We start from the raw sequence: 16,730 nt of genomic DNA on the forward strand, positions 1-16,730 counted from the left end.
TATTCCAAGGGGCATCATTGCTGAAGGTTGAAACCCCTTCCAAAGAAAGTAGATATATTATCTATTCTTTGGTGAAATAGCCTTTTTTTCAAACTTTCGATGAGAGCAGGATTTTAAGATTATTTTACCACTGTCAGACTTGGTCAAATAGTCAGTGTCACTCCATAGCACGTATTTCATTTCATGACTGTTGGAATACATGACAATGTGTATGAATTTCCTTAACTGCTGATCAGAGCCACGGGTGAAGTGTACACCATAATCAATAGAAAGTAAAAAAAAAATTTTTGAAATGAAAAAAGGGGAATTTTTTGACTCAATTGTCACTCCATAATGATGTGGAATGCCCCCTCTCCTCTTCCCCTGTTCGTTCATTCCCTGTTGTTTGTACCACTGTCAGTTCTACTTTGCTCTCACATGAGCCACGCTCCTGTAAATAAAAAAAGTCAGAGTACTGGATTAATTTGTGCTGATAATTCGTGTACATATTTTGGTGTTTTCGCTTTTTAATTGTTTAAACCTGGAGGTTTATTGTTCTTTGTGTGCTGTGTGTTTGATGTTTAAGTTTGTACATTGTTGAATGGAATTTAGATATTATTATTCATGACAGCATGATTAACAGATTCCGTGCTTAGTGTATACCAAGCGATGTGCCGACCAGAGCTACTCACATTCATACAATACAGTGATTCTGTGATCCTTTCCTGCAGGCAGAAGGAAAGAAGAAGAATTTATTTACATGTATTCGCCATTTTCTACAAAGATGTTGCAAACCAAGTTGTCTCAAACGTCAAGGTAGGAAGATAAGCATTAAGAAGAGCAAAAACCCATTTGGTACATGCTTGTCATCAATAAATTTTCATTGGACAGTTGAGCAACTGCTTTGTTAAATGTTTGGCTTTCCTAAAATATTATTCAGCTTTGCTAAATTATTGTTTGGCTTTGCTAAAATTATTTAGGCTTTGCTAAAATTATTGTTAGGCTTTGCAAATGTATTTTTCAGCTTTGCAAAAATATTGTTCGGCTTTCCTGAAATATTGTTCGGCATTGCTAAAATATTGTTCTGCTTTCCTGAAATATTGTTCAGCTTAGCTTAAATATTGTTCTGCTTTGCGAAAACATTGTTCGGCTTTGCTAAAATATTGTTCTGCTTTGCTAAAATATTGTTTGGCGTTGCTAAATTATTGTTCTGCTTTGCTAAAATATTGTTCGGCTTTGCTAAAATATTGTTCTGCTTTGCCAAAATATTGTTTTGCTTTGCTAAAATATTGTTTTGATTTGCTAAAATATTGTTTTGCTTTGATAAAATATCATCCGGCTTACCTGAAATATTGTTCGGCTTTGCTAAAATATTGTTTTGCTTTGCAAAAAGATTGTTTTGCTTTGTAAAAATATTGTTCGGCTTTCCTGAAATATTGTTCGGCTTTGCTAAAATATTGTTCGGCTTTCCTGCAATATTGTTCGGCTTTGCTAAAATATTGTTCTGTTTTGCTAAAACATTGTTCGGCTTTGCTAAAATATTGTTCAGCGTTGCTAAAATATTGTTCTGCTTTGCTAAAATATTGTTCGGCTTTGCTAAAATTTTCTGCTTTGCTAAAATATTGTCCGGCTTTGCCAAAATATTGTTTTGCTTTGCTAAAATATTGTTTTGCTTTGTTAAAATATTGTTCAGCTTTGCTTAAATATTGTTCGGCTTTGCTAAAATATTGTTTTGCTTTGCTAAAATATTGTTTTGCTTTGCTAAAATATTGTTCTGCTTTGCTAAAATATTGTTCGGCTTTGCTAAAATATTGTTCGGCTTTGCTAAAATATTGTTTTGATTTGCTAAAATATTGTTTTGCTTTGCTAAAATATCATCCGGCTTTGCTAAAATATTGTTCTGCTTTGCTAAAATATTGTTTTCATTTGCTTAAATATTGTTCTGATTTGCTAAAATATCATTCGGCTTTGCTAAAATATTGTTCTGCCATTCACACTTGCCAATGGTTTCCTGGTTCTACCAGGTGAGCCCAGGGACATTGCCTTTATTTTTTTTCAAGGCATCTGTTGATAACCTAATTTCTGAGGGGTATTCGTCTGACATATTTTGATGTTTAGATGATGAGATTCAAGAAGATAAGGAGGATGTTTCTTTGAGTTCTTCACCTGAAGAACTAGAGAGAAAGAGAATGAAGGGAAATGGTGAACAAAAGTTGGAAAAACAGGAGGAAATAAAAATTGACGATGACAGTCAAAGTGTCCGGCTGTCTGTGGTGAGTAGACAATTCTGGTTTGTTGTTGTGATGATGAAGTGCAACTTATTCATTAAAAACAACCTTCATGAATGTTGCTATGAAAATGGGGTCGTTGGCCAGGATAAATTTGATGTTTGGGTAAATATCTAAGAGGTTTATTGTATCACATGGTGTAATTGTAGAACTTTCAAAGGAGATTGAAGAATTGAGAAGAGTTTGAGAGAGAGAGGGGGATCGGAAGAAATTGAGTTTTAGAAGCATTAAACTTTACTCGATTACATGTGCCCCACTGGGAAATCTTGCCCACATCCGAATTTAAACAGGTGGCTGTGATGAAACGAGATGTAGATCGAGTGAGGGAAGATGGGGCAGATGGGGAAAAACATGGAGGAATGTCATGTCGAGTCATCAGCACACAAGTGCATTTGGTTATTTCTAGAAGAAAAAAGTCATTGCTAAAAATAAGGAAGAGTGTGGGAGAAAGGATGGAACCCTGAGGGACACCGCTGTTGATAAGGAAGGAGGGAGATGTTGAACCATCAACCATTACAGAGATCGAGCAGTCGGAGACAAAGCTCAATACGACAGAGCAGAGTGAAGGAGGAAACCCGAAACAAGGAAGCTTGGATATCAGACCTCAATTGCAAACTCTGTCAAACACTTTTGAGATATCAAGGCCGACAATAAAGGATTCCCCAAAGTCTCTCAGAAAAGAGGCCCAGACATTCGTTATGTAAGAAAGGTATCACCGGTAGATCTTGCCTTGCGAAAGCCTAATTGATGGTCAGATGGAAGACTGAGATCCAAGATGGTTGAGAAAATGGTTATTGAGAAGACATTCAAAGACTTTGGAAATAGTAGCAGTCAGAGCAGTGGGATGGTAGTTGGGAGGGTTTGAATGATCACCCTTCTTTAAGATAAACTGTACTAAGGCATGTTTCCAGGAAAGAGGAAAAGTTTGGGTTTTTCAACAAAAACGGAAAATGAGCAAGCACAAGAGCAAGTTCTGAAGCACACACCTTCGAGGCACGAAGTGGAGTGCCATCTTGTTTGTATGCCTTGCATGTGTCCAGAAAGAGGGATACTTTTATGACTCCATGAAAAGAGATTACAGGGAGTGGCATTGGATTGGTAAGGGGTGCTTCAAAGGGAGATGGAATGTTAAAAAGTCATCCATTGTGAAATTAGATGAGAAAAGAGAACCAAAAATAGATGCTTTATCAGTCGGAGAGACAGCGATAGTACCATCGGAACGGAAAAGCAAAGGAAAGGCAGAGCAACAGAAGTTGTTGGAGATACTTTTGCTTAAGACCAGAAAGATCTATTTGTGGAAAAAGATGAGAGGTTGTCACAATTCTTTTGGAAAAAGGCATGTTTCGCCTCACTAGTAACATGTTTGCAATAATTTCTGGCAGATATGAAAGCTGAATGTGAGTCAGAGGAAGAAGAGTTTTTCCATCTCCGACATGCCACATCCTTTGCACGAATGGCTGCATAGCAGGAATTGTTGAACCATCAATTGGTAGGAGAAATTGACTAGAAAGAGAAGGGGATTCAAGCCTCCATTCCTGCAACAATAACTTCAGCTATACGTTCAGCAGAGATAGAGGCATCGCCTCAGGAAAAGCAGTAGTCTTTCCAGGGAATTTTAAATTTTAATTTTTTTAATTTGATATGTCTTTGTATGTATGATATGATATATGTCTTTGGGGTGTATGATATGTCAAAGGAAATTTGAATTTATGCTTCTTTGAGTAATGGAAAAATTTTCTTTCCATGCTTTCTGACTTTCATGAAATTACTTGCCATAATTGGAGGAATGCGCCATTGCAGAGGTTATCAGATTTGAGCAAAATTCATAGCAACCTCTTGGATACTCTACTGTCACCATATCAAACGCCTTGATCAATTTATCAATTCCATATGCAATGCCTTCATAAGGTGCTTGGCATCATCTGGCGAGACAGAATACCGAACACCTCAATCCTAGACCACTGTCGAATCCAAGGGATTGAGTATTTCCTGATGCAAGCCCAGTGCTGCTGGTCAGGACACCACACACGCATGGAAGACCATAGAATCCCGAGCGCTTTTCTATGGACAACTTATATTTGGTAAATGGTCACTTGGTGGACAAAGGAAGTTAGGGTGTCCTTAAGTTGACACTCAAGTCTTGCGCCATTGCAGTTATCACCTGGTAACATCAGGCCACAAACAAGTCAGCTTGGCGTAACATCTGCCACAAAGGGCTGGACCACTTTGAATGTGAGAGACTTGCTATCGAGAAACAGCAGAGGCAAGAAAGGAAAACCTGCCAACGTCCATCTCTGCAAGGACCAGTCTATACTTGCGATGTTTGCGGTACCCTCTGTGGGCCCCGCATTGGACTATAAATACAGCCATTGCACGACACACAATGCTTCGGATCGCACGAACGAAGGGAAGACATTCCTCCAAAACGATGACTCACACCATCATTGTTTTCAAAACAAGCTAAGGTTAAGGTGATGTTACGGGTCTTTGTGAAGGTATAATCTCTGAAGTTAATGATGTGTTTAAATACTTCGTTTAAATAAATACTTAGTTGTTTTTGTATTACTTATCTATCAGATGTTGATTTTTATTTTGTATTACTTTGTGAGACTTTCCTTCAGGTGTTGTTAGATGTTAGCATATAAAAGTTTGACTATTCTTCAAGTTTTACTGCATTAACAGTTCATTATGTCGTGTCTAGTGTTGGGCTAGCGGCTAGGGTGCCGGCTTAGGATCCTAGGATCCTGGGTTCGAATCCCGGTCGATTGCCGAATTAACGCCAGGGGGGTTGACTCAGCCTGTCATCCTTCCGAGGTCGGCTAATTGAGTACCAGTTCACTGGTAATTCCCTGTTTGTCGTTAAAGGCGGCAAAAAGGGTTGGCGTCAGGAAGGGCATCCGGCCGTAAAACATTGCTTCAAAAAGGGGACCGAAAAACAACAACAACCACGGTTCCCGAAAAAGGCCAACCCCCGCTTTGCGGGGAAAAATGGCCTCTAAAGGTGGTTATTTTTTTTTTGATGTCGTGTGAACACATTATTGTGATGCGACTTGTCACTCCTTGACAGTAACATTCACTTTTATTATTCCAAGGGGCATCATTGCTGAAGGTTGAAACCCCTTCCAAAGAAAGTAGATATATTATCTATTCTTTGGTGAAATAGCCTTTTTTTCAAACTTTCGATGAGAGCAGGATTTTAAGATTATTTTACCACTGTCAGACTTGGTCAAATAGTCAGTGTCACTCCATAGCACGTATTTCATTTCATGACTGTTGGAATACATGACAATGTGTATGAATTTCCTTAACTGCTGATCAGAGCCACGGGTGAAGTGTACACCATAATCAATAGAAAGTAAAAAAAAAATTTTTGAAATGAAAAAAGGGGAATTTTTTGACTCAATTGTCACTCCATAATGATGTGGAATGCCCCCTCTCCTCTTCCCCTGTTCGTTCATTCCCTGTTGTTTGTACCACTGTCAGTTCTACTTTGCTCTCACATGAGCCACGCTCCTGTAAATAAAAAAAGTCAGAGTACTGGATTAATTTGTGCTGATAATTCGTGTACATATTTTGGTGTTTTCGCTTTTTAATTGTTTAAACCTGGAGGTTTATTGTTCTTTGTGTGCTGTGTGTTTGATGTTTAAGTTTGTACATTGTTGAATGGAATTTAGATATTATTATTCATGACAGCATGATTAACAGATTCCGTGCTTAGTGTATACCAAGCGATGTGCCGACCAGAGCTACTCACATTCATACGATACAGTGATTCTGTGATCCTTTCCTGCAGGCAGAAGGAAAGAAGAAGAATTCATTTACATGTATTCGCCATTTTCTACAAAGATGTTGCAAACCAAGTTGTCTCAAACGTCAAGGTAGGAAGATCAGCATTAAGAAGAGCAAAAACCCATTTGGTACATGCTTGTCATCAATAAATTTTCATTGGACAGTTGAGCAACTGCTTTGTTAAATGTTTGGCTTTCCTAAAATATTATTCAGCTTTGCTAAATTATTGTTTGGCTTTGCTAAAATTATTTAGGCTTTGCTAAAATTATTGTTAGGCTTTGCAAATGTATTTTTCAGCTTTGCAAAGATATTGTTCGGCTTTCCTGAAATATTGTTCGGCATTGCTAAAATATTGTTCTGCTTTCCTGAAATATTGTTCAGCTTAGCTTAAATATTGTTCTGCTTTGCGAAAACATTGTTCGGCTTTGCTAAAATATTGTTCTGCTTTGCTAAAATATTGTTTGGCGTTGCTAAATTATTGTTCTGCTTTGCTAAAATATTGTTCGGCTTTGCTAAAATATTGTTCTGCTTTGCCAAAATATTGTTTTGCTTTGCTAAAATATTGTTTTGATTTGCTAAAATATTGTTTTGCTTTGATAAAATATCATCCGGCTTACCTGAAATATTGTTCGGCTTTGCTAAAATATTGTTTTGCTTTGCAAAAAGATTGTTTTGCTTTGTAAAAATATTGTTCGGCTTTCCTGAAATATTGTTCGGCTTTGCTAAAATATTGTTCGGCTTTCCTGCAATATTGTTCGGCTTTGCTAAAATATTGTTCTGCTTTGCTAAAATATTGTTCGGCTTTGCTAAAATATTGTTCTGTTTTGCTAAAACATTGTTCGGCTTTGCTAAAATATTGTTCTGCTTTGCTAAAATATTGTTCGGCTTTGCCAAAATATTGTTTTGCTTTGCTAAAATATTGTTCAGCTTTGCTTAAATATTGTTCGGCTTTGCTAAAATATTGTTTTGCTTTGCTAAAATATTGTTCAGCTTTGCTTAAATATTGTTCGGCTTTGCTAAAATATTGTTTTGCTTTGCTAAAATATTCTTTTGCTTTGCTAAAATATTGTTCTGCTTTGCTAAAATATTGTTCGGCTTTGCTAAAATATTGTTCGGCTTTGCTAAAATATTGTTTTCATTTGCTTAAATATCGTTCTGCTTTGCTAAAATATCATTCGGCTTTGCTAAAATATTGTTCTGCCATTCACACTTGCCAATGGTTTCCTGGTTCTACCAGGTGAGCCCAGGGACATTGCCTTTATTTTTTTTCAAGGAATCTGTTGATAACCTAATTTCTGAGGGGTCCTCGTCTGACATATTTTGATGTTTAGATGATGAGATTCAAGAAGATAAGGAGGATGTTTCTTTGAGTTCTTCACCTGAAGAACTAGAGAGAAAGAGAATGAAGGGAAATGGTGAACAAAAGTTGGAAAAACAGGAGGAAATAAAAATTGACGATGACAGTCAAAGTGTCCGGCTGTCTGTGGTGAGTAGACAATTCTGGTTTGTTGTTGTGATGATGAAGTGCAACTTATTCATTAAAAAAAAACCTTCATGAATGTTGCTATGAAAATGGGGTCGTTGGCCAGGATAAATTTGATATTTGGGTAAATATCTAAGAGGTTTATTGTATCACATGGTGTAATTGTAGAACTTTCAAAGGAGATTGAAGAATTGAGAAGAGTTTGAGAGAGAGAGGGGGATCGGAAGAAATTGAGTTTTAGAAGCATTAAACTTTACTCGATTACATGTGCCCCACTGGGAAATCTTGCCCACATCCGAATTTAAACAGGTGGCTGTGATGAAACGAGATGTAGATCGAGTGAGGGAAGATGGGGCAGATGGGGAAAAACATGGAGGAATGTCATGTCGAGTCATCAGCATACGAGTGCATTTGGTTATTTCTAGAAGAAAAAAGTCATTGCTAAAAATAAGGAAGAGTGTGGGAGAAAGGATGGAACCCTGAGGGACACCGCTGTTGATAAGGAAGGAGGGAGATGTTGAACCATCAACCATTACAGAGATCGAGCAGTCGGAGACAAAGCTCAATACGACAGAGCAGAGTGAAGGAGGAAACCCGAAACAAGGAAGCTTGGATATCAGACCTCAATTGCAAACTCTGTCAAACACTTTTGAGATATCAAGGCCGACAATAAAGGATTCCCCAAAGTCTCTCAGAAAAGAGGCCCAGTCATTCGTTATGTAAGAAAGGTATCACCGGTAGATCTTGCCTTGTGAAACCCTAATTGATGGTCAGATGGAACACTGAGATTCAAGATGGTTGAGGAAATGGGAATTTAGAAGACATTCAAAGACTTTGGAAATAGTAGAAGTCAGAGCAGTAGGATGGTAGTTGGGAGGGTTTGAACGATCACCCTTCTTTAAGATAGATTTTACTGAGGCATGTTTCCAGGAAAGAGGAAAAGTTTGAGTTTTTCAACTAAAACGGAAAATGAGAAAGCACAAGAGCAAGTTCTGAGGCACACACCTTCGAGACACGAGGAGTGCCATCTTGTTTGTATGCCTTGCATGTGTCCAGAAAGAGGGATACTTTTATGACTGCATGAAAAGAGATTACAGGGAGTGGCATTGGATTGGCAAGGGGTGCTTCAAAGGGAGATGGAATGTTAAAAAGTCATCCATTGCGAAATTAGATGAGAAAAGAGAACCAAAAAGAGTTGCTTTATCAGTCGGATAGACAGCGATAGTACCATCGGAACGGAAAACCAAAGGAAAGGCAGAGCAACCGAAGTTGTTGGAGATACTTTCAGCTTATGACCAGAAAGATCTACTAGTGGAAAAAGATGAGAGGTTGTCACATTTCTTTTGGATAAAGGAATGTTTCGCCTCACAAGTTACATGTTTGCAATGATTTCTGGCAGATATGAAAGCTGAATGTGAGTCGGAGGAAGAAGAGTTTTTCCATCTCCGATATGCCGCATCCTTTGCAAGAATGGCTGCAGAGCAGGAATTATTGAACCATCAATTGGTAGGAGAAATTGACTCGAAAGAGAAGGGGATTCAAGCCTCCATTCCTGCAACAATAACTTCGGCTATACGTTCAGCAGAGATAGAGGCATCGCCTCAGGAAAAGCAGTAGGCTGTCCAGGCAATTTTAAATTTTAACTTTTTTTAATTTGATATGTCTTTGTATGTATGATATGATATATGTCTTTGAGGTGTATGATATGTCAAAGGAAATTTTAATTTATGCTTCTTTGAGTAATGGAAAAATTTTCTTTCCATGCTTTCTGACTTTCATGAAATTACTTGCCATAATAAGGTTAACAGATTTGAGCAAAATTCATGGCAACCTCTTGGATACTCTACTGTCGCCATATCAAACGCCTTGATCAATTCATCAATTCCATATGCGATGCCTTCATGAGGTGCTTGGCATCATCTGGCGAGACAGAATACCTAATAGTCTGCAAGCCACCCTAGTAAACCTAGAAATGTTGAGTACCATGAGGTTTTATGGTAGAAATGTAATCTATGGGTCTTGAGGACTCAGAAACGTCCGGATGCTATTTTGCATCTGTGTAGCATTTTGCATAATTGCCCTAATTAGCATATTAATTAGGTCAAATCACTAAATACGGAATATCTTGATAAATAAGCATCATGGAGACTTTGGACCTATGTTTTCGACCCCAAGGAATCCAAATAACACGGTTTTAATCTCCTAAAATCCCTCCAACTATCCAAAATGCAATATAGCCATCATGCATAACAATATAAATCTTAAAATCACCTAAACTCAGAAATTGTTAAAGATACGGATTTCATTTTGATGAGCACACCCATGTTTTTTACCTCAAGGAACTCATATAACACTATTTAAAAACCCCTATCTCCCATCTGTTTACCTGAAAGAACATAAATTTCACATATCTATTTGTATATCTATATGTCGACATACAGACTTGGCATTTAATATGGAATTTTTTTTTCTTGACTTGGGTTTACTTTCTGAACTCGGTATATCAATCTGGTGAGTTTCTTTTATGCTTCGGTGATTTCTTTGTTAAAAGAACCATGTCACTGATTGTCTGTCGCAGCAAGAAGTCAATAACAGGATTATATCACAGGTGGCGTGACAAAATGTACGGACAGGTACATTTGACGATTGGCTTCACAATCGGGTATATAAGGGTTGTTGCGTTCTGTATTAGTGGAAAACAACTGCTGCACGTCTACAAATGTTATTCCCGCTTCCTCTGGAGATGGTCCGTCAACTCGACAATGCTATTTGTCATGGAGTGGTGGCTTTACGAAATTCTGGCATGAAACAGCATGCTATTGCTTCGCAGTATGGCATCACTCAAGGTCAGGTGTCAAAGATCCTGAAACGAAATGCTCAGAGGGGTGTCCCGACTCCAATACCTAGGCCAGGACGTCCCCGCAGAACCACAAGGATCGCCAGCTGCACCGGATAGTTCGCAATGGCCGTACCAAGTCAGCTAATCGGCTTAGGGCTGAGTGGCAGCAACTGACAAATGTGCCTGTATCCAGAAGGCTAGTCAACCAACGACTGGTTCAAGCAGGCTATCGTGCCAGGCGTCCCCTGAGAAAGCCACGTCTGACCAGACAACACCGCCAGCGCCGATTGCAGTGGGCCAGAGAGCACCGTCAATGGCAGCCAGGACACTGGAATCACGTGATCTTCAGTGACGAGTCTAGATTTCTGGTCTATTGTCAAGATGGTCGCGTCCGAGTGTGCAGACAAGTGCATGAAGCCTACAACGAAGATTGTATAGTGCCAAGAGTCCAAGCTGGAGGTGGTGGGGTGACCGTTTGGGCTGCTTTTCATGCAGGGGGCAAAACTGACCTGGTTGTTCTGAATGGAAACCTGAACCAGTTCAAGCACAGGGCCATTCTGGAAGAAACATTGCTTACATTTGTTCGTGCAGCCTTTCGAGGAAACTTTGTCTTCCAAGATGACAATGCACTGCCTCATCGTGCTCGCATGATCCAACACTTTCTTGCTGACCGTGGTGTAGAGCATATGGAGTGGCCTGCCATGTCCCCGGATATGAATCCGAAAGAGAACTTGTGGGCAGAATTAACGCGTCAAATCGACAACTTGGACCAGCAGCCTGCCTCTGTGCGTGAATTGCAGCAGGCTATTGCAACTGCATGGCAAGCGATTCCTGTCCAAACCTTGGCAAATCTCATGAACAGCATGCCTCAACGTGTACGTGCTCTCCTGAATGCTCGTGGGGGTTACACGAAGTACTGAACTGTAATTTTACTGTCCGTAATCCCAGTCGTAATTTAACTTTTGTTTTCGTTCAAAAAATGTTTGACTAATGTGCAAAATAAAGAGATACTTCTGGAAAACGAACAGAAGATTAACACAGTACTGTCCGTGAATTGAGTTCGATATCAGTTTACATCACTTTCAAGGATCAATTTATTTGCTTCGAAATGTCAAATGTGGTTTTTGTTTCTTTTAATGGTCACATTAACAAAATCTAGAATAATTTCAACATAATTCCAATGAACTTTTCGTTCTAAGTCATCTTGAAAAGTAAGTTCACCCCCACAAAAAAAACATTCCATATTAAATGCCAAGTCTGTGTATATATATATATATATATATATATATATATATATATATATATATATATATATATATATATATATATATATATATATATATACATATATATATATATATATATATATATATATATATATATATGCATACTGTATATATATAATATATATATTTGGATATATATACATATAGGCGAAGATGGATATATAGGCTAAGCCTGTTGTTGGCTTAGCGGTTAGGGTGCCGGCTTGGGATCCTACGATCCTGAGTTCGAATCCCGATCGATCGCTGAATTAACGCCAGGGGGGTTGACTCAGCCTGTCATCCTTCCGAGGTCGGAAAATTGAGTACCAGCTTGCTGGGATGAATGATCCCGGTGTGTACCCCGATTTAGAATAGGTACACCGTATCCCTGCGCATCGTAAGAGGCGACTAAGGGTTGGCGTCAGGAAGGGCATGCGGCCATAAAAACATTGCCTCAAACAGGGAACCATGATTGTCATGTGGCCCGCAAGGCTAACCCCCGCTCCAGCGGGGAAAATGGCCTTAAAACGATCATTCATATATATAATATATATATATCATTTATTGATACCCCATGTGTTTCATTTATTTTTAACCTCATGTATTAAACTAACTCCTATATTTGTACTAATTGTGCCATTTCCTCTTTTTCAGATCCTGAATAATGGCCAAGCACTGCTTGTTTGAACCTTGTTTTGGAAAAGGCAAAGACTGGAAAACTATCGGCAGGAGCTCCAACTGTGCAAATCCTTTGTGGTGACACTGATGTATTCTTGCTACTCGTACTGTCACGTGAAAATGTAAGTACACCCCATGTAAAGTTTTGACTTTTTCAACATATTTCAGCATACAGCTATTTGATCATTTCAACAATATTGATAGATAAAGATGAAATAATATAACAAATATCATGAAACATTTACATTTTGTAGTCCATTGTATAATTTAAATAAACATTAATGCAAATTTCGCATGTGGAAAAAGTAAGTACACCCCTATATTTATCACTACTTCAAATACCTAAAATTAGAATCAGGTGCACCAGCTCAGGTGCACCAGCTCAGGTGCAAATTATTAGAACATCGTTAGAGAGGATCTTGGAGGAACCTGTCTTATTTAAACCTCAGACATTTAGTTTGGTTTGCTCTTTGTTGTTGAAGTGTGCGGCGTCACCATGCTGAGATCAAAAGAGCTCTCTGAGGCCTTCAGAAAGAAGGTTATGGATGCCTACGAGTCTGGGAAGGGATTTAAAAAGATCTCCAAACAATTTGAAATCAATCATTCGACTGTCCGGAAGATCATGTACAAGTGGAGAAGATTGCAAACAACTGCCAACTTGTTCAGGCCAGGCCGCCCCAGCAAGTTCAGCCGAGAGCAGATCGCAAGATGCTGAAAGAAGTCTCTAAGAACCCCAGAATGTCATCACGGGACCTACAGGTAGCTCCTGCCACTGTTGATGTCAAAGTGCATGAGTCTACCATTGGAAAGAGGCTGCACAAATTTGATCTACATGGGAGGTGTGCCAGGAGGAAACCTTTGCTGTCCAGAAAGAACATCAGGGCAAGACTAAAGTTTGCCAATGAACACCGAGGCAAAGACCAGCACTTCTGGAACAATGTGCTCTGGACAGATGAGTCAAAGGGAGAGCTATTTGGCCACAGCACCAGAAGACATGTTTGGCAAAAACCAAAGACAGCATTTGACCACAAGAACCTGATACCAACTGTAAAGCATGGTGGTGGAAATATTATGGTTTGGGGCAGCTTTGCTGCATCAGGGCCTGGGCAGCTCACCATCATAGAATCCACTATGAATTATTCATTGTACCAGAGGTTGCTTGAGGATAATGTGAGGCCATCTGTTGGAAAGTTCAAGCTCAACTGAAGGTGGACCTTGCAACATGACAATGACCCTAAACATACCAGTAAATCCACCAAGGAATGGCTGAAAAGAAAGAAATGGAGGGTTCTGGAATGGCCAAGTCAAAGCCCGGATCTAAATCCCATCGAGATGTTGTGGGGGTATTTGAAACGAGCTGTGCATGCAAGAAACCCCTCATGCAAGAAACACACTTACTGTCCCATCTGGGTTCCAAAGGGAGAGGGCCCGTTTTCCCCTCCTGTGGATATACCCTGTTTCGTTAAAATGGTCTCCCAAGTTTACCTTGGGAAAGATGGACCCTAGATAACAAGTCCCTCCCCAATTTTCAGGCAGGTATGGGTATGCCTTGTTACCGCAGATAAACATTACTCCATGGGGTGCTATAAGGGCCGAGGCCATACATTTACTAATTTTGGGAAGGGTGGAGTTTGGTGTTCCCCAGGACACCGTTAAGCTCGTTACATTATGCTGGGCCTGGTCATTCACCGTTAATCTAAGGGTTCCTCCCTTTTGTCGCTCTTTGCACATGGGGACGTCTCGTTCATCTTCCTCCCGCTCTCGGCCCACCATGACCTGCTCACCTGTACCTGCATTGCAAGTTTTACTGATACTCACTGATCAAAATCCTAGCCCCCCCTCCCCCCAATCGTTGCCAATTGGCATTACCTCATCTCTCAGATGGTTGGCTATTTATAGCCGCATTCCCTGCGTCGTGTCTGGAAATTCAAATGCCATATTTACTTTCACCAATTTCCAAAAATACCTCCCTGTAATCATCTTCCCTACATCTAATAATACATGATTTACCAAGCATTATCCTCCCAACCATAATCGGTCAATGGAGAAACTCACCACATTTCCCCATCTGAAGCTTCCTCTGTGCACACCTTACCCTTGAATGTGGCTGCCATACTGGTTAATGACCGTCTCTAACCACTACATTTTCGATGTATCTATAAATATAAACCCAGAGTCAACCATGCAAAGTAACACATTTCCTTACACATTTTCCCAGGGGAAGTGCCCTATCACCTCCCCTTATGAGCAATAATTTAATTGATGTGATCCCAACGTACCTGGTGGAGTTCTGTTCACCTGGTCTGCAGAGCCGTGATCCGATCTGCACCAGCACCCAACCACCTCTTCAATTGGGGTCAACCTGCGTGTAGCAATCTAGCACAATTTTGTTAAATAAAATTCACAACTTTCCATTCGTTGGCGCACTCTCCCCCAGTGCAAGCTAACCACTTTTATCACTTTATCACAAAAACAAACATTCCATAACCACTTTCCCTTATTCCCTGCCTTTACCATCAACTTTTTACAACCCTTTCCCCTACTTTCTCAGCAAATCCTGCAAAGTCACCTGTCATTGACAAATAATCCATCTGATTCGACTTTCCTTTGTCATCTCCGCACTTTCCCAAAACATTATTCACACTTCCTCCAAAACCATGTCGTCAAACACAGCCCACACGAGTTGTAGATACCATTTCCCGTTACAGGCGCATCTGTCTAGCCATTCACGGATTGTCCCCAAGACGACGTCCCCATCTTTCACACTTCAGCCCCCGAGAGCTCAATTTTGGCCCATGAGCTCGCTCCATGGACCTCTTGAACACACATCCGACAGGCAGACAGGGGGTTGGGTGGCCTCAACCACAACCACCGCTACCTTCTGCCAAGCAAGAGGCAAGAGCAGTATCACTCTACCTGCCTTCTGTCCAAGTCCAGTTCAATTCTCTGAGTTTCCAGTCACAGACAGACAGACAGACAGACAATCGAGGCCATACACAAGGCTTCAATTTCCATCCGACGGACATTACTTTATTAGAGTGGTGTAGTCTCTTGGTCCGCTCGCTTTCACGAACTACATGCAAACAACTAGCTTGTCAACAAAATCATTTGTCCCTCGAAGGCCAATTCTGCCATCCTCATGCAGACATCAGTATCTCACTTCCCCCGTTACCTTTTGGCATTGGGCGGCATCGCAATGCTCTCAAACAAACAGATTCAACAACATTCAAACAGTGAATTCATTTCCCCAGAACTCATTCCCCTGCTCAGGAGCCACCATTCTGTTAAAATCATTCACATGCCCAATGGCAATCCACTCTGCTCAGGATTGTAAACTACTGGGTTCTACCCCTTCAACCCAGCCACAGCCCCAACCGCACCAGGCTGCGAGATCAAAGCGCCATCAGTACTTTCTTTTTTTCTCCCACCCAAACCAGTGTAAGCCAGCCACCACAATCAAAGAGAGGTGACCTTTGCCCCTCTTCAACAGGCCAGCATTTCCAAAGCAAACCATTTTGTCTCTTCTTTTCCAGTCATACAAACCGAAGCACACTTTTGTCTGTACACCCCCCAACCATAATCACATGAAACCCAACACTCGGACCGCAAAGCAGTCCCACCTCATCCGATCACATCTTACTCAACCGATATTAAGGAAACGATTATTTTCATACCCTATGAGACATCTTGTTTGCAGACAGACTAACAGGTGAAACCATACCCCTACTTCACATTTGGTGGGGATTAAACCCACTGCCTCCCATAAAGGCAATCAATTAATATATTGTCAACATTCCTCGCATATCACTCTCTCATCCCCCTTCACGCGGCCCCATCTACAGGGTCACCATGACCCAACGGCCAGAACTATCGCGACTGATTCAACTCCAGTCAACACATCCAGGGAAAAGGGGGGCGGGAGTAATTGGAGGGGGGCGGGGGGTTGGGCAGTATGACAGGGCACACGCTCACCAATAGGCCGGATCCAAATCCAGACCTTGCCAGCACTACAAGCCAATGCGTCCCACAACAGGGGACCACAACAACTCATCCACCTGGTACCTGCTCGACCAACGGGTGACCCGATAAACACACAGACAGACAGATAAACGAACCCCCCAACGTACGAACAGGAAGGTCTCACAGAGGTCCATTCAATCCAACCTGTAGGCTGCCACGATTCTGCCCGCAGGGACACACCACTCCATCATAGTCACACTCGGTCACGTCTGCAGACACAGTGGATGACATTCGACACCATAACATACACCGCAGACACCGCTCCTCCTCCTTGATCCATACCTGCACACGCAGTCAGACACACCCAGACGGACACAGGGGTGAACCCATAACCCCTATTCCTCCTCAGTGGTGAGGTCATGACTCCCAGCACCACATGTCATTCTTGG

At 40.7% G+C, this 16,730-nt stretch overlaps 1 protein-coding gene across 1 annotated transcript in view; it reads left to right on the forward strand.

Annotated features, from left to right (window-relative positions):
- Positions 1 to 12,330, forward strand: part of LOC144891654 (uncharacterized) — a 30,295-nt gene extending 17,965 nt beyond the window's left edge. The window contains exons 5-7 of the mRNA XM_078775319.1: positions 4,422 to 4,530; positions 7,388 to 7,542; positions 12,298 to 12,330. Of these exons, the coding sequence (XP_078631445.1) occupies positions 4,422 to 4,530; positions 7,388 to 7,542; positions 12,298 to 12,330 (297 nt within the window). The remainder of the gene's footprint in view (positions 1 to 4,421; positions 4,531 to 7,387; positions 7,543 to 12,297) is intronic.
- The last annotated feature ends 4,400 nt before the right edge of the window (positions 12,331 to 16,730 follow it).

The sequence above is a fragment of the Myxine glutinosa genome, chromosome 4 (assembly GCF_964187855.1).
Source record: "Myxine glutinosa chromosome 4, kmMyxGlut1.1, whole genome shotgun sequence".
Taxonomy (NCBI): Eukaryota; Metazoa; Chordata; class Myxini; order Myxiniformes; family Myxinidae; genus Myxine; species Myxine glutinosa.